The 18813-nt window shown below is 41.9% G+C and overlaps 1 protein-coding gene across 3 annotated transcripts in view; it reads left to right on the top strand.

The window, feature by feature from the left end:
- LOC126248234 (inhibitor of growth protein 3) overlaps positions 1-18813 on the top strand; it is a 177838-nt gene that overhangs the window by 22872 nt on the left and 136153 nt on the right. For 2 of the 3 annotated variants that reach the window (XM_049949063.1, XM_049949064.1), the window contains one exon: positions 15769-15840. The exons of the other annotated variant lie outside the window; for it this stretch is intronic. In XM_049949063.1, coding sequence (XP_049805020.1) covers positions 15769-15840 — 72 coding nt within the window. The remainder of the gene's footprint in view (positions 1-15768; positions 15841-18813) is intronic. 3 annotated transcript variants of the gene reach the window in all.

An 18813-nucleotide genomic window follows, 5' to 3' on the forward strand; every position in this document is an offset into this window, starting at 1 on the left:
CCCTTTTATCTCATGTTCATCCTTTTTGGATTGAACATGTGTTCGTATCAACATGTCACCAACCTTATACATTATTAAATGTACATATTTATCCTACTGCTAAGTATGTACCTTGGCCCTTCTGATAAGGGTCTGTTCTGCATTCTGGATTTCCTCACCCCATGTAAGATACTCCTCTGGTATTTTTTTCAGTGTATTTCAAATTAGGCTGTCTTGTACGTTGTTAAACAAAATTTCCGCACACACACACACATATCCTGTGGAGTTGTGTGGAGTTTTGTTGGTGGTGTGTTCAAATGTTCTAGTCAGTTGTGCCCGTTGATTGTGCCTGTTGTGACAATACACCCAGCATAACCTATTGATTTCTGTAATTTGTTTTGAAGGATTAGAGGCAGGACCGGTATGCTGAAAGAATCTCAGCTCCACATTATGTTGATTTAATGCACCTGTCCACACTTAACTACTGAATTGTCACTAATGATGCATTTGGACATGCACACCTTGTTAAAATAATCCTTGGTCAGCTTTCCTGCCATTTTGCTTCCAGTGGCTTTTCTTAGCTGTATAACCTTACATAACAAGAGAACAACTTGGTTCTTACTAGAATATATTCTACATGTCCATTAGATTTCAGCAAGAGGCGTAGAAGATTCAAAGTGACTGTTTCCTTAGGTTCTTTTGGCAATACCACATGCATGAAACCTTTTTGCTGTACTGTTGTCGGTTTTGTGTTCTGGCACACTTCACAACGTATTAGTAAGTGCTTTGTTTACCTGACCATATTAGAGAACCAGACACATCACACACTTCTTTGGACAGAAATGCCTGCAGCTGAGGTGGGTGCCTTGTTCAAGGGTACATACTCTCCAGTCCTCTTTATTTTCATTATTCCTGTGCTATAACACAACATCGTGTATAAGATAAGAAGCCCTGATCTGTTTTTCACTCACTATTATATTTCATTTCGATAAGTACCAATTTTTCATCTTTGTCCTGCTGTCTGCCAATGTTCTTTAACATTCTCCGTACTGTTTTTTCATGCATGTTCCCAGTTATCAGACAAATTTTATAATCCTGTATGTCTGGTGGTGTGGGTTGATTTTCTAAACCTAGTGGCAAGTACAAAAGTGCAGCAGGAAGTATCTGTATCATGCATAGTACATACTGTGAATTCTTGAAGAGAAAGCATCTCATCTTGTTAACCTACCATGGTGCAGCTTTCTTGTCAAAATAAAGGATAGAGCTTTATGATGCATCACTACAATTGCCTGTTGTCCAACAAGGTAATATCCAAACTTTATCTAACTGGAAAATATGGGCAATGCCACCTTTTCCATCACCAAATACTTCTGCTTTTGTGGCAGTTTATTTAACACACGACTGCCAAAAGTCACTGTCTTTATCATTCTTCTCCACTCTACTCTCCCTTTTGATGAAATTACACCCTAGCATTTTTGGTCCCCCTTTGGGGTTTGACCTCCACTTCTAAATTTCCCCTCTGTCGTGTGACCCATTTGGGGAAGAACTTCCTGCCTAGCATCTACGGCGTGGATTCCTCACCCGGCCCTCTCTTTCCTCTCTGTGCCACCACCCCCCACCAGTATGTGTAGCCAGTTCATGTGGTGGGGCTGTTATGTCATTCTGGGGCATCAGAACTCCCGGCAATGGCTACCATGCCAGATGGCCCTTGCTGTGGTTCGGTGGTGCCCATCGGCAGAGCCCCTGATCATAGTGGGTGGTATCAGAGTGTATTCTTTGCATATTAAGCTCCAAAAAACTGACTGTTCTTCTAAGGTCATCTCTTTGGTTGGTAATGTATCATAGAATGAGCTGTTCATTATGACCCTGTGGCCTTCCGTTCCCTGGCTACACCCTGGGAGGAGGGCCAGGCTTGGTGTGAAACACTTTCTCTGCTGCTTGGTCTGCAGTAGGATTGACGAGGGCATATCATCACCTCCAAGCCATTATTTTTTGTGGAAAATATCGAAGACAAGTTTGGCAAAGTGGAGTCTCTCAGTAAGATGTATTCGGATTTGCTGTTGATGAAAACTACTTCTTCCACTCAATCTGCAGCCGTTTGTGCTTGTGGCCATCTTGGTGACATTTTGGTGTCCATTACTTCTCACATGTCTTTGAATATGGCTCAGGGAGTCATTTTTCATTGGCACCTCATTCTTCAAACTGATGAACGTGTTCAGAAAGTTCGCGAGGACAGTCACACTGATGCCAGCACCTTTATTCTGGCATTTGAGGGAGATACCCTCCGAGAGAAGGTCAAGGATGTGGACTCCCACTCTGTGATGGGAGACCCTGTGTTCTGCTGCCTGTGTGAGTTAATTGTCATGACTGTCACTCTCCACACTTGCTACATTGCCTAGCCTATAAGAAGGAAGAGAAGATGCAGGAGTATAAGTTACTTGATCATTTATCCTACGCTGAGGCTCCTCAGCAATATGACTTACTTCACCTTGTGTTGATGACATCTATCTTTGCCTCTGTCATGTCCTTCTCCCTCCCCCCTCCTCTTTACCCCAGTCCCGCCTCCCTCTCCTGTCCCTCTCCCCTGCAGTTCCCACGCATTCTCCTGTGTGTGTTGGTCCTGCTTCCTGCTCCCCAGTTGGTGAAGCGTCCCCCTTTTGCAGTGCCCACTGGTGATGGGGCTCCCTCCCGTAAACCCTCCCCCCTGCTTCTCCTAGGCTGGACACCTGCTGCCACAACTTGGCCTCGGGAGCCAGTCAGTGCACCCCAAAGTTGCCCGCTGTCTTTCAGTTTCAGATCTTGCAGAAGCCTGCTGTCCCTTTCTGTCCTGCTCTCGTTGACCTATGAGAGAGAAGAAGAAGAAACATAAATACTTAATGAAACAGAGCAAGCAGGTGTGTGGGGAATGCTTTATCTCCTCCAGGTTCTTATGTCCTTTCATCATGGGTGTGGGCTACACTCCTCACCCTTCAAGGTCGTCAGCGACAGTCTTATATTCCGGGCCTTGCCCATCCAGGTGGCCTTTGTACAGATCCATCAGTTATTGCGGAACACCTCGTAACCCATTTTGCTACAACATCAGTGTCAGCCTCCTTTCCAGACACCTTCCTCATCCAGAAACAGAGGTCTGAAGCTTCCCACTTATCTATAACTCTTTGTCAGGTGGAATCCTAAAATGAACCTTTTACTGAATGGAAACTTCCACTGGCCCTCTCTTTTCCCCACAATTTAGCCCCTGGCTCTGATTCCGTCCATGACCAGTTTCTTCAACACCTCAATCCTCCACGGCGATGATATCTCCTCATGGTCTTTAAGTATATTTAGCTCCAAGGCATTTTCCCCTCTAAATGGAGGGACAGTGTTGAGGTTCCTGTCCTTAAGCACAGCAAGGATCCATTATCCCTCAGTGGTTGCCAGCCCATCAGTCTGACCAATGTCACCTGAAATTTACTTGAACAGATGATGGTTTGTTGACTCAGTTGGGTCCTTGAATCTTGGGACCTTTTATCTCCTTACCAATGCAGATTTTAGGAGGGACGGTCTCCAATCAATCATCTGCTTTAATTGGAAACCACAGTTCGGTAAGCCTTTCCTCTGCACTGCCATCTTGTCGCAGTTTTCTTCGATCTTCGTAAGGTCTGTGACACAGCTTGGTGCCATTACATCCTACTTGCCGTCAGTGAGGGGATCTTCGTGGCCCCTCCTGATTTTTATTTGTCAGTTCCTATCCCACCAGTCATTCAAAGTTCAGGTTGACACTCTTCTCAGCTCTCTGTACACCCAGGAGAATAGCATACCACAGGGCTCCATATTGAGTGTCCTCCTTTTTCTCAGCATTACTAATGGACTTGTGACCTACACTAGACCATTGGTCACCCCTGCTCTGTATGTGGACGATTTCTGTATGTAAGCTAGCTCCCACGTGGTGGCCTCTACGGAATGACAGTTCCAGGGTGCCATAAGGCACGCTTCCACATGGACACTCTCACACGATTTTCAATTCTCTCCCCTTAAGTCGAGGGTGGTGCATTTCTGTCACCATACTATGGTCCATCTAGTCATGCTCTGTGATGGTGGTGCAGAGCTAAGTCCTATCGAACTGCAGTTTCCAATCAAAGCAGATGATCAATTAGTAAGGAGATAAAAGATCCCAGGATTCAAGGACATCTAACTGTGGTCCCCCAATTCCTTTTCATGGGTCTTCTTTTTGACAAGCTTTTTTTATTGTTCCGTATCCACATTTGGAAGGTTGACTTTTTTACTTCTTTTGTAAACTCAATGTCCTTAGTTTCCTTGCTCACACCTTTTGGGGTGCAGATCATTCAACCCTCCTCTGCCTTTATCAGACATTAGTTCTGTCTCATCTGGGCTGTGGTTATCAAGTTTATGGATTAGCATCCTCTTCCACACTGCTCCTCTTGGACCCAGTTCACTATTGTAGTATCCGTTTAACCACCAATGCCTTTTGCACTGGCCTTGTCGATAGTCTTGTGGTTGATGCTGGGATCCCTCCCATTTTGGTTTGGCGGTCCCAGCTCCTGGTTTCCTATGCCAGTACTACCCACTCTTCACCTTCTCACCCCTCCTATTCTATTCTTTATTTCAGGGATCCCCAAACTATTTTGGACAAGTGACCTCTTTTCCAAAATGAACTGTTACCTCAGACCCCCATGGCCAAATTACCTACTTTTAAGATCAACCCCCTTATTCATAATGGTCCGCTAACTTGAAACAGCTGCTACAGAGTGTTATTTTTCGTTCTGACTTAGGTCAATAGAAGAAGACAGAGTGAGAATTAGCAATGCTTTAAGTTAGCAGACTATTATGAATAAGGGGCCTATCTTTAGTTTTTTCCTATTGATACAAAATACCTAGGTAGTAAGGTACCAATTGAAAAACTTTGCACTTGGTTAAGTGAGTAAAGTTGACTTCATTTTCTCATCAAAATTTAACAAAATAAAAAGACATACAATTCAGTAAATATCAAGTTTAATTTATAATGATTATTACAAATTAAGTACTTTGTTGTTGTGGTCTTCAGTCCTGAGACTGGTTTGATGCAGCTCTCCATGCTACTCTATCCTGTGCAAGCTTCTTCATCTCCCAGTACCTACTGCAACCTACATCCTTCTGAATCTGCTTAGTGTATTGATCTCTTGGTCTCCCTCTACGATTTTTACCCTCCACGCTGCCCTCCAATGCTAAATTTGTGATCCCTTGATGCCTCAAAACATGTCCTATCAACCGATCCCTTCTTCTAGTCAAGTTGTGCCACAAACTTCTCTTCTCCCCAATCCTATTCAATACCTCCTCATTAGTTAAGTGATCTACCCACCTTATCTTGAGCATTCTTCTGTAGCACCACATTTCGAAAGCTTCTATTCTCTTCTTGTCCAAACTGGTTATCGTCCATGTTTCACTTCCATACATGGCTACACTCCATACAAATATTAAGTACTTAAAGAATCTTAAGTAGGTAGGAAATTATATTTAAAAAAGTATTAATTCGCGAAGAGAAAATAAAACATTCAGTGCAATGGATGAACCTGGTGACTATCTACCAATCTAGCTACATTTGGTTCAATATTGGTGAGTTGCAGCCTTAAATCTCCATGTTCGTTGATTTTCAAACGGTTTCTTTGTTTCGTCAAAATGTTTGTTACCACACTGAAGCTTTTTTTTCAACTAGGTATGATGATGGAAAAGCGATAAGGTATTTTTCAGCAATGTTCCACAATGTAGGATACTGTGTTTCAATGTTGCGTTGCAACCAGAACTTCTGATAGCCTTGGTTGAACTTCTGCTTAAGCTCTTCGTCTGTGCTGATGGTAATCAACTCTTCTTGCATTATCACATTGGCTTCTTCTATGGCTGTGGTATTGTACGGATTTATTATCCATTGAGGAATTTGTAAATTTAAAAGATCCTCAAACCTGTCTGTAAAATCCTTGTGTAATGCGTCCAAGTGAGTGACATATAATAAAATATCATCATCTTGAAGCATTTCTGGTAATTTTGACAAATGCAGAAACTGCGAATATTCTTTTCTGCCTATCTTGAAAGTTTTAAATAAGAACTTGTCTTAATTTAATATGGGTCGATTTTTAGACCTCGTCGACCCTCAAAATCAGTTTTCGTTTATGTCGACCCCTAGGAAACCGATATCGAGCCCTTGGGGTCGATATCGACCACTTTGGGAATCCCTGCTTTATTTGGTTTCAAGATGTTGCCCTCCCACTGCCTGCCCTCAGGTGTGTGTACCAGTTGGGCTCTCTCTCTCTTCTGTCTGCCACGATTTCCATCTCCCCTCCTTGTCCTCTCCCTCACATTCTCTCCCGACCATCCTCCCCTTGGCTAGTTCCTTGGACCCAGATTCAGATGGATCTCTTCTGGGATCCGAAAGCCTCCCTCACTCCCCTGGTATTCCATTGTTTGTTCCACCTGCACTTACAGGAGTTTCAGGATGCTATTGTTTTTCCCACTGATGTCTCTAAATCCACCGATCACCTGGGATATACCTTCATGTCTTCTGTTGGTGTGGAACACCATCACTTGCCTGCCATGTGTGGGGCGTCTACTGCGGAATTGATGGCCACCTATTGGGCCCTCTGCTTGGTCCTCCCTCATCCAAGTTTTGTTATGTACGAACTTGATGAGTAGCCTGCAGGCTATCACCCAATGTTTCTCCTGCCACCCATTGGTCTCTGCCTTCTCACCAATCTTGTCGATTCTGCTTGTTTGATTGATTTCATTTGGGTTCTCAACCACGTGGGTATCCTTAGTAATGAACTCGCTGTTTGTCAGGTCGGGGGGCTGCCACCTGCCCCCCATCTTCCGTGACCCTCAGGGGACAGATTTATGGCTTTGTGTCATATCTCTTGTTGTTCGATCATGGCCTGGCTCTTGTGGAAGGATACCTCCCTGTTTAATAAACTTTGTGCAATCAAGGAGACTCACACCTCACAGTGTTCTTATCTCCATCTCTCCTGGCTGGAGTCTACCATTCTCTGCCATATTTTTAGTGGCCATACTAGGTTGACTCAGGGTTTTTTACTCCACAATGAGGCATCCCCGCCCTCCATCCTTGGTTTTCTTCACAAAAGTGATTTGTCCTCTCAGGTTTAAGTTGTTGAATTTCCCTGTTGAATTGGAGTCCCTCGGTTAACAGTGGTGTTAGTTTTGGGGGCCTTGGTGTTGCTTCCACACTGGCCAAGTTCTCCCCTCCCTCCTCCATTTTTCCCTATGTTGTGTCTGGTCTTTTTTGACATTTTGTTTCCCAATTTCTTGTGTCTTTCTCTCCTGGCATTTTCCCTGTTATGTTGTGTTTATGGTATGGTATGGAGATCGGGAAGGGTCACTGGTGGTGCTGGTGCCCCAACACATGTAGCGTTTCTGGGGCAACCCTGCTCTCTGCCCCCCCCCCCCCTTCCAATTCTTTCTTCTTCCTGCTGCCCTAACGTTCCTTTTACCTCTTTGTTCACCCATTTTCCATGCCAGGTGTCCTAAAAACAGTATCTCTTTCCTCCCAAACTTGTATATTGTAAAGTAAGGTCTAGCAACTGCACACCTTTCAAATATCTTTTACAATGTTCTCAAGTACTCCCCCTATATCTCACTAGCTACCAAAATATCATCCACATATCCCATAACCTTTAGTAATTCTTTCCCTAACACTCAGTTCAGTGCCCTAATGAATGCTGACGCAGACACTTTTAAGCCAAAAGGCAACATTTTGTACTAATACCATCATCTATCACATAAAAATGTGATGTGTGGTCTTGATTCTGGATATAGCAAGATTTGATGATATCCTGATGTTAAATGAGACTTGTAAAGATTTTTTTCTCATCTAGGCTTTTGTATGGTTTTGCCCATATTTGCTGGGTGATCTCTTTCCAGTTTGAATAGTTTGTTAGCTTTTTGAGTGTGCAAAACAAGCCTCCCATCACCGTTCTTCTTTGCCACAATGACCAAGTGGCTGTTATGTTGACTACAAGAAGGTCATTCTGTAATTCTTTCTGTGTGGCTTCTTTTCTTGCCTGAGGTATTTGATAAGGTGGCCTCAAATATCCAGACAGGTGGGTCCCTAATAACTATTGGTTTCTTTGAAAACAATTTCTCTGTGTTTTTCTTCTAATTTGGTCAGCTGTTCAGCTTCTTCACTCCCTAAAGTAGCAGTCCCATAAATTTTTCTGTTAATTTCTTCCCAGGATAGTTCAGCTTCCTCTTACTTACTGGTCAGGTTTACCGTTCGTCCGTTAGCATCAACCAAAGTTTCTTCTTCTTCTTCTGCTGCTGCTGCTGCTTCGTCTTCATATATTCGTGAAAAACCTGGTATCCTGTTTGCTGTCATTTCCTCAAAAAATTTTATCCTTTTCTCTGCCTCTTCTTCATAGAACCTTATTTCATTTCTTCCATAGATTACTTTAGCATGATGCTCTGTCAACCAATCAGATCCTGCTATTAATTTCCCTTGTAAATTAAGCATGACTACAGTGTCCATGTGATATGCATCCTTTCCTATTTTGACATCCAATAGTACTTGACAGTTAATTGTTTTTCCATATTCACCCACAGCACCTTTTGTCTTGAATCTGTTAACTAGGAGACTCAGTATTTCAACTCATGATTTCAGTAGCTCGTAGTACACATTACTCACAACCACTTCTCAACTTCCCAATTAATGACCTTGTTTTTGCCCACATATTTTTACCTCCATAATTGGTAGTATTACCACCCTATCAGTCAGTATAACATTTTCACAAACATCGAAATCATTCAAGGAGAACAGGGACAAAAAGACCTCCAAGATGGAGTCCTCGTTGGTTTGCATGCCACTGGACGCCACGTTTTGACTCGTTACCCACCATCCTATGCCAACCTGTTCATGGGCCGTGTAGAGAAATACTTCCTAGCCATCCAGAACCCCAAACCCCTTACCTGGTTCACCCTCATCGATAACATCTTCAGTGATCTGGACCTACCAACTCGCAACACCTCCATCGTGACAGCTGCGACTCATTCCACACCAAGAAGTCACTTACATGCAGCCTAGTTACTTCTGGTCATTGACTCTGCAATGACAAGTAGCTTTCTCCAAATATGCTGAGAGTCTCCTGAGGCCTTCATAGACTGATACTACTCTATCATCCTTATCCAGAAATTGATTTTCTGTGTCTTATCTATCCAATCACCTGCCACACCCACTGGCTGATCACAGAGGAGCATCCTCCTTGTGACGCAGTACCGTGTGGAACTAGAGCAATTGAATGATGTTCTCAGTCAGGGTTTCAACTCCCTCTCGCCATGCCCTGAAGTTAGAAATATCCTCCTCATCCCTCCCACAGTAGTGTTCCAGCACCCAATCAACTTATGCAGTAACCTTGTCTGTGCATATTACTATCCTGCTCCCAACCCCTTAGCCCTTATACCAATCCTTGTAAAAGACCCAGATGTAAAACCTGTTCCATACATCCTCCCACTGCCATCTGCTCCAATCCTGTCACAGGCATTTCCTACCCCATCAAAGACAGGACCACATGTAAAGGCAACTGTGTAATCTAGCAAGTTAACTATAGGCACTGTACAGCATTCTATGTGGACATTACCACTAACAAGCTGTCTGTCCGCATGAATAGCCACTGCCAGATTGTGGCCGAGAGACAACTGGACCAGCCTGTTGCTAAACGTGCTGTACAGCACAGAGAACTTGACTTCAATGGCTGCTTTGCAGCCCATTATATCTGGACTCTTCCCACCTTTTCTGAATTGTGCAGGTGGGAATTCTTGGTGTAACATATCCTTCATCCCCATAAACATCCTGGCCTCAACCTTTGCTAGTCCCTGTACCCCATCTGCCTCTGTCCCCTTCCCTGCTTCCACTTCAGCCTCACACATGCCTTCTGTCCCCCAGCTCACATGTATAGTCCTTTCCCTGTCTCTGCTTCTCTTTGTGCCCAAGTACAGCTCGTGTTGCTTCACCTAGCAGCCTGGTACCCTGTCACTGCTACATCTGTGCTCACACACATACAAGCAGCATTACAACATCTTCACCCACCTCTACCCTGCTATCCTTCCCATCTCCACCTCACACTGCTTCTGTACCCCCACTACCCATGACCACTGCTCGCTGAAGTGGCACCACAGCACCTGGAGAAACAGTGGCCATGTGTGTGTAAGTTGTGCTTGTGTTTGTCTCTCATCTGATGAAGGACTTCGTCCAAAAGCTGAGATTTTTCCAGATTTAGCTGTAAATGTGCCACTCTGCCTCTCAATGCATACCATGTGTGGTGAGTAGCAATCTGTCCAATTAATTTTGTTATTCCATTGTGGATATTCTATTGTTTGAGTTTTATAAGTTCAGTGTATAAAACAAGGAGCATGGTTTCTTTTTCTATTTGGCTACTGTAAATTGTTAAAACTGCATTAATGCAGTTGCTTATTTTACGAAACACACAGTGATAATTGTCTCCCCAGTATTTAAAGACTTTCAATATTCCACAGTTTTCATGCTCTGTTCTAGATAGTATAAAATGAAAACTTTTTCCTGTAGTGCAATCTCAGACTATTGGTAGAAGGCTCACTTCACCCATTATGTTAAATATTGCAATCCATTGCAAACATGCTTACCTGTGCTCATGGGAAATTGAAATGGAGATAGCTGCTGAGTAGGAGCGAGAGCATTTCTGTTGCCATGTTGTATGGTACTTGCCATCAATATGACACTTGGTGCTGGGTGAGGCAGAGGGACAATATCATCACATTTGATTACGCCTAGGTCATGGGTTCCCACAGCATAGGCTTTCAGTCTTGGAGAACACTCAGGCATTGGGCTTTTAACATTTCACTGTGCCAAGGGTGTACCGTGAGTACCTTGATCCTGTAGGAAACTGTCATATCAAGGCTTTGATGCTGCAGGACCAGTGTGCTGATAACAAGGGCTGCCACTATCACTTATTGTAGTAGCAAATAAATGTGCTACACTGTGCTCACCCGACTAATGTTGGACAACAACAACATCTGCTGCTGCTGCTGCTGCTGCTGCTGCTACTACCACTACCACCACCACCACCACCACCACCACTACTACTACTACTACTACTACTACTACTACTACTACTACTCCCCCACAAGTGTACTTATACTCTCAACTGTTGAGTGTCTTCAATTCAAATGCTCAAGAGTTTATATTGATACTTTGTCTCTTTCAGTCTCTTGCAGGACTTGGAAACAGATTTTTGTGTTGCACAGTTTTTGCTTTTTGGAAAGGCTTTGATAGAATACCACTAACAGATGAATTATGTTCTCACAAAATTATCATCTCTGTGCAAGAGCAGGATAAGAATCTTGTTGCTGATGCATCTAGTACTTCAGTGTAAATGGTCATCAGAAGTACCTTAACATTGTGTGTTCATGAGGGAGTTGTGACAAGACAGTACTATTCTTTGTGCAGAAAACACTGACATGTTTGGTGTAGTGCCAGCTCAATAAGCCCTGCATAATCTGAAAGGCTCTGCAGTAACTTAAAAATCATTTAGAAATTATGTAAAGGTAATTCACTTCAGACAGGTAATTGAAATTCCTCAATTTTGTTTGATTACAAAATCATCAGGTAACTGTAGAGTCAATGCATAACTTCAAATATATGGGCAAGAAATTTTGGAGCAGTCTCAGATGGAATAAAAGTGTGAAATAAATAGATGGAGATGTAGTTCACAAATTGAACTTGATTTGAAACTTCTGTGGAAATGTAATTTGTGTCCATTATTAAGGTAAATGAAGAAACTCTTCCATGAAGTATTCTCGATTATTGAGTAAACAGTTTTTCATGTTGATAACTAGGGCAACGTTTTCCCTGATATACACCACAGATTGGGGGATGTCCTCACTTTGTGGAGGAAAGATGCCCAGATTTTCAAGTAGCTCTTTACAATCAGCCGGATTACTACTTCTAGCTGTTATTCTTATGGCCCTTTTCTGCAGTTTAAAAATTGTCCATATTGTGTGTCTTTGATCTATAGAAAAGAATTTCATAGCTCAGAACTGAGTGCATGCAGATCTTGCATGCAGTCCCCACAAGACATCAGCTGTTACAAACTGAAGGTAAAATCATAAGAGCATAACATGCTGATGACATTCTTCTTGCCAGTATCTTTGTGTGCTCATTCCTTGTTGGCTGCTAGTGTTCATCCCTAAAAGCTTTGTGCTTGCTACACAATCTATAGGGTTATCATCTATGCCTCATGTGACAGTGTTGTCCCCTGCTGAAGTGCACCCTGTATGTTTTTCCTATGCTTAACATTAATTTATTACGTACTGTCCAATTGTAAACATCCTTGAGGGTTTTATTTTCTTTCTGTAATAGGAATTCTGATGTTTTATCTGTGACTATGGTGTTGCTGTCATCTGTATAGAGAACTTGGCCGTGTCTTACATGGCCTTGCACATTGATATGACAATAGCATTACATGTTATAATTCATCATCTCTACACCAGTGCTCTGTAATACGTACTACAAAGCTGCTCAAAGACTGTAACTCAGCTTCAAGTTGTGTACTTTATTTTTAATGGACTGCACATTTTGATGAAAAATAGAACATTCTAAGCAAATTTGCTTGGTGTTTGTGCACTCCAATATGGTACTTTCTAATTTTTGCCTATGTGTTGAAGAAATCTCTAAGCAGATTGAGATACTTTTAAGAGAGGAAACTGTTGTCATGGTTTATTCTAAAAAATGCCTAGTTATCATACTCATGACAAGTTATTTGACTATGAGTGACCCCACATACACCTGCTTTACTCTCACTAATCAACTCCACCAACCGACCTTCGCAGCCCTGTTGAGGTGCAGATCGTGCCTATGGTAGCCTAATGTCCTGATAGTCACTGCTGACTCCAGTGCAATGTGCATCCAATTAGCAGTCATCAGTGCCATCTCCGCATTGACTCACCATACAGCACTACCAAGACAGGCCGATCTTGCACCAGAAAAGCTTTACCATGTTGACATTGGTACTACCAGTTAGGGAAGCTATCTTATTCGGGGCACCACCTATGTTGTATGCCCTGTCTTTGTACAAGCTTTCCCTGCCCCACCCTTTATCACCACCTGATCATCATTTGTGAAATCCTTACACAAAAGCATTAAACCCTCAGTCATCTGATTTAGCTCAGCACTTGGCTTAAAAAAGCTGGTGACCTGATACTCCCCCCATAACTTCTCTTGTAATCAATGGCCTGCACCTCTGCTATGACTGCTGCCTTGCAGCAGTACTTACTTCTTCCCAACATTGGTGGTTTTCCTATCCTTCCTACTTGCAGGCAGAGACTACTGGACATTACATTTTCCTACACCATCCTGAGGCTACTGTCCCCTCAACTCTGGTATCTGGAACCTGTTGCTGGTAGACACAACAAAACTATGACATCACATTCTCCTCCTGCTAGCCCTCCTACCAGCTGCCAGTTCCCAACCACCCCCTCACCACTGCCTTCCCTCATTCTCACAAGCTCTCTCCTAACTTTATCCATCTGTGCCTAAATGGCACAGATCATACTTTCTTGCACCTCTTTTAACCTATTTCTGTTGCATATTTTGAAATTCTATGAGAGTCGACTCAGTGATCTGCCCAGAGTCCTCCCAATGACATTTCTCCTAGCGAAACCATTTACTACAGCACCCAGAATGCATCCCACTACTTTATTCAGGGAACTCCCACAGTTTCCACTTACGGTCAAATAAAAAGTCTTTCTACAGCAAATGGAAAAACTAAAATATGTAGAACTAATGGAACATTATAAGGTATATTATGTGTGTTTCACTATAAAAAAAGAATGTAACTTCCAATAATATGGTAAGTTAATTACTAGTGTATTTACAAGGGCATGCTGACAAGTAACACCTCAGAATTTACGCGAAACCTCTTAAAGCTTTTCAATTAAAACAAACTTTATTAACATTCTACATCTTTATTCTTCATGTCTACATATTTATTTCTTAACATAATCACCTTGGTAGTGAACACATTTCGCCCAATGAGAGGCCAATTTATTGTTATCATCACTGTAGAAGGTTTACTTTGTTGATGGAGCCACAGCCTCACCTCTGCTTTCACTGCTTCATTGCTATCAAAGTGAAATCCTCGAAGCTGTTGTTTAAGTTTTGGAAACAGATAAAAATTGCATGAGGCTAAGTCGGGACTGTATAGAGGATGATCGATGACAGTGAACCCAAGGCATCTGATTGTTGCAGATGTTGCAGCACTCGTGTCTGGTCTTCCATTGTTATGCTGAAGAAGAGATTGCTCCATGTGTGAATGAAGTCTTTTGAATTCATGCTTTCTGTTTTCTAATCACTCAGTACCATGCAGAGTTTATGGTGGTGCCTTCAGGCATGAATTCCAAATGCTCCACACCTTGAATATCCCAGAACACACTGAGCGTGACTGCCTGCTGATGGCATGATCTTCAACTTATTTGGCATTGGTTATCCTTTGTGGTGGAACTCCAATGATGCTGTTATGTTTTTGGGGTAAAAATGGTGAACTCCGCTTTCATCAGCTGTCACAGTGTTGTTAAGGAACCCATAATCCTTACATTGAAAGCACAAAAGAAATTGTTGGCAGATGACCAGTCTCCTCTGTTTCATATCAGGAGTGAGCATTTGAGGCACCCACAGTCCACACAGTTTTCTGTACTGTAGTTCTGCAATGATGACCTGTACACACTCTTATGATATGCCACACTTATCTGAGAGTTGTGTCTGTGCTATCCAATGATTTTCTCTGATGACTTTATCAACCCGGTTCTGATGAGTCTCGTTGCTTGCTGTACTTGGGCATCCACTCTGGTCTCTGTCACACATGTTGAGGTTAGCATCACCGTATCCTTTGTCATGAGCACAAACAACCCAACATTGCACATTAATTCTGTCCATACAATCATCAACACGATTTCAATTGGAGGCACCATTTCTGAGATTAGAAACATGATTACAGTATGCTGTTTCTCATGTACCAACATGCTTATGTTACACACCACAATGGTACACCCTACAATTTGGTGCAGCTTGAGTCAGCAAAGCAGGAAAGTCAATCAAGTAATATGCACGCCATATAATACCTCAACTGATATTGAAAACAGAATAAAAACTTCAGAGCAATTACTTTTCAGCATGCCCTCATAAACAAACGCCAAACAGAAGTTGCACCTAACAGCATTCAAAACAAGAATGTGACAAGAATTAGGCAGTTTGGATTCTATTGTGTTGATAAAAACTTCTGAATAATTATAACATTGATTTATTTTGTGTTAATGCGTTTTTGCTACAAATTTTTTTTTATTATTGCTGGTTTTGTAATTTTTTGTTACTGCCATGCTGGAAGAACATTGGTTCTGATTTGTGTTTTCATAAAACAAACTAACTACTATTTTGAAGGTTTTCTTAAACATGTGTAATGTCACAAAATTGTTAGTAATGGTGCGAGAAACATGTTTTTCATTGTATGAATGTTTATCGTAGCTGTTACAAAAAATTTAACTTTTAAAATTAATGTTTTCTATTTTAATGATTTACAGTGTCCTGTTAAAATTTCTCATTTACTGAATGATGGCTTTTTTCCCATCACGTTTCAAATTTTTAGCTTCTGAATAATTTAATGTAAATGTAACTGTGACTTACCAGTTTTCTATTGATCATGTGAAACAGAACAGTAATACCTCTTACTGAGTATTGTGCTTGATATATATGAAACAAGTATTGGCACTGATTTTGTGATAATTTGTTCACAGTGATAGAACATCTTCCCCAAGAACTGAGGGATCGTTTCACTGAAATGCGTGAGATGGACTTGACGGTCCAGAGTGAGTAATCGTTGAGAAAATATTAAAATTCTTTATGGTTCTTTTCTTCTTTATAAGTTGTTGAAAATATGCAAACTTTATCAAAGATTGGTTCATTGCCTTTCGTTTTCGTTTTGGTCTTCCATTGTCTGCCATTAGCTTTCTAATCTTTCCCATATTGCATTTAATCCACTTACATTTTTGATAAAATGGTGGCCGAATAATAATCTTTCGGAGTTTATGTTGTGTGTGGGTGGTAAAGAGTTGGAGAGGAGTAAAACTATCTATTAGAGTAACTTTCACGTATTATGTTTTTGGTTTTGATAGCCAATGATAAAATTGCTACCGCTGCTGAGGTGTGTCGTAAGATCTAATGCTTATTTTCACTGTCTAATCATCCCTTGTATGTAATCCCAGGCCACTATAAAATGTGAGGTCTGTTTAGAGATGCTATTCAGAAACACCATGATATTTTGGTTATTACTTCACTTTCAGCTAAATGTCTTGGTAATAAAGCAAACTGATTAATTTTAATGGAAGTGTTGATGATGTCAAGAGTCTACTGCCTTTAAGACATTGTGGTTGCTACAACAGGTTTATTAATCTCATGCAGAATGAAATGTGTCTCTTGTCTATACTCATTCATTAAGAAATGAGGGAGACAGGTTCAGATAAATGAAGATTTTCACTAAGTAAACAAAAAATAGTGTTTGAAATTTACTCTAACTGTCGCTTCTAAGACAGTGTGGATACTATTGCAATGATACAGCCATGAAACATTGGCAGAATGACATGAAGTTTAAAGAGATCTTTTACAGTTTTTAATTTGTGTATATGGATACTTATCAGTTTCAACAATTCGCTTTTAAGAAACAACTTCTACATTGTCTTCACCTTCTAACCTATTTCTAATTGATTATTCTCATTCCATTACCTCTAACTTCCATCTGAAACATTTTATTCATATTTCTAACACTTGTCTTGGCTACGTATCTTACCATTTTAATTTCTTAACGTGTTTTTATATATTGTCCCTGCACTGGTCTTTCAGCATCTCTGGTTCACGTGCTTCATTTTGCCCCTTCATCATTTTTGTCCTGTATAAGCTAGTGTCTCGTATACGTATACTTTTTTGGGATGTTTATCATACTTTCAAATTATGCTTCATTGCATAGCTTGTACTCATTTAATTGTTTACCATCCTATCATGCCAGTCCATAACAGTTCCAATGTGCATCATATTACCTACCCTTTTCGGAAGCGAGCAGGGTTTACCATTTGAGTCCTCTTGGATTTTCATCGTTGGCACTTGGATCTTAGAACCTGGAGCTTCCATAACTTATTATTGGAACAGTTCCATCCTAGTCAAAAATTTCGTGTGTGTGTGTGAGAGAGAGAGAGAGAGAGAGAGAGAGAGAGAGAGAGAGAGAGAGAAAGAAGTGAATGACTTGTTCAGTTATACTGTAGTGCGCCCATGCTCAATTCCTTGAAAAGTTCAATGCAGAGTGTAAATGTTGTGTGCCACACTCTTCTGTCTCCCGAATACAGAATATCTGACAGACTTAACCTATGGAACAGATTATGTCATTGCTGTTGATTAAACTAGGTTTGTTTAATGCTTCAGTTGATTAGCTTCTCTCCAATACCCAAGCCTTCCCAATCACCAAGTACTCCCCCCCACATACGAAGGTTTTTTTTTTCCAACTGGGCAAATTAAGTAATTCCTTTCTGTTAGATTGCATAAGAATTTGAAGAGTGTCTGTGTTTGGAAGAGTTTTGAAATCTGGCATTTGTCTTAAAAAATTGAGAGAAATTCACTAACCTAGTGTATTAAAATTTATCTGTATGTATATGTGAAAAGGATAGATTGCTATTCACCGTAAAGGTGACACTTTGAGATGCAGGCAGGCACAATAAAAAGTCTGTTGGACACTGAGCTTTTGGGCAAAGCCTTCTTCAGAAAAGAAAGTAAAACACACACACACACACACACACACACACACACACACACACACACAACCGCCATCTCTGAACGCTCTAGCTGATAACTGAACTGCAACTGTCGTGTTGGATGAAAGCAACAATGTGTAGTAGAGGCAGGGAAGGAGGAAGGTTAGCAGGGTGCCGTTGGGGGGGGGGGGGAGGGGGGAGGAGAGAACAACATGCAGGGACTGAAGGCTTCCAGGTGCAATGTCGGGATGCTGTGGGGAACGTGGGGGGGAGTGGAAAAGGAGAGGAGCAGAGAGGGGAAAAGACTAGTGGGTGCATTGGCAGAGCACAGTGCACAGTGAGGGTGAGGGATGTGAATTGGGAGGAGGTGGTAGGACAGAAGGGGCAGAAACTGTTGGGTGGAGGGTGTGGGGACATTGGTTATCGTAGGTTGAGACTGGGATAATTTTGGGGGTAGAGAATGCATTGTAAGGGTAACTCCCATCTGTGCAGTTCAGAGAAGCTGGTGGTGGAGGATCCAGATGACTCAGTTGTGAAGCAGCCAACTACTGCTCCTTTGAAGGGAAGGTATACAAATAAATTTGTGGCACAGCCATGGGCACCTGCATATCTCTGTCCTGTGCCAACCCGTTTATGGACCATCTAGACAAAATCTTCCTAGACTGCCAAAACCCGAAACCCCTAGTCTAGTTCAGGTTCATTGATGATATCTTCGTGATCTGCATTCAGGGCCAAGACATCCTATCCTCATTCCTTCACAACCTCAACAGCTTCTCTCCCATCCACTTCACCTGGTCCTCCCCAACCCAGCATACCACCTCCCTGTACACTGATTTGCTCCCATCTGATAGCTCCATCCACACCTCTGTCCACATTAAACCCACCAACCTCCAACACTACCTGCAATTCAACAGCTGCCATCCCTTCCACACAAAAAGTCCCTCCCATACAGCCTGGCCACCCGAGGAAGGCATTCTGCAGTAACAAGTATTCGCGTGCCCAATATGCTGAACGTCTCATCCTATGTATTTTCCGTCACCCTCC

The sequence above is a fragment of the Schistocerca nitens genome, chromosome 3 (genome assembly GCF_023898315.1).
Source record: "Schistocerca nitens isolate TAMUIC-IGC-003100 chromosome 3, iqSchNite1.1, whole genome shotgun sequence".
Taxonomy (NCBI): domain Eukaryota; kingdom Metazoa; phylum Arthropoda; class Insecta; order Orthoptera; family Acrididae; genus Schistocerca; species Schistocerca nitens.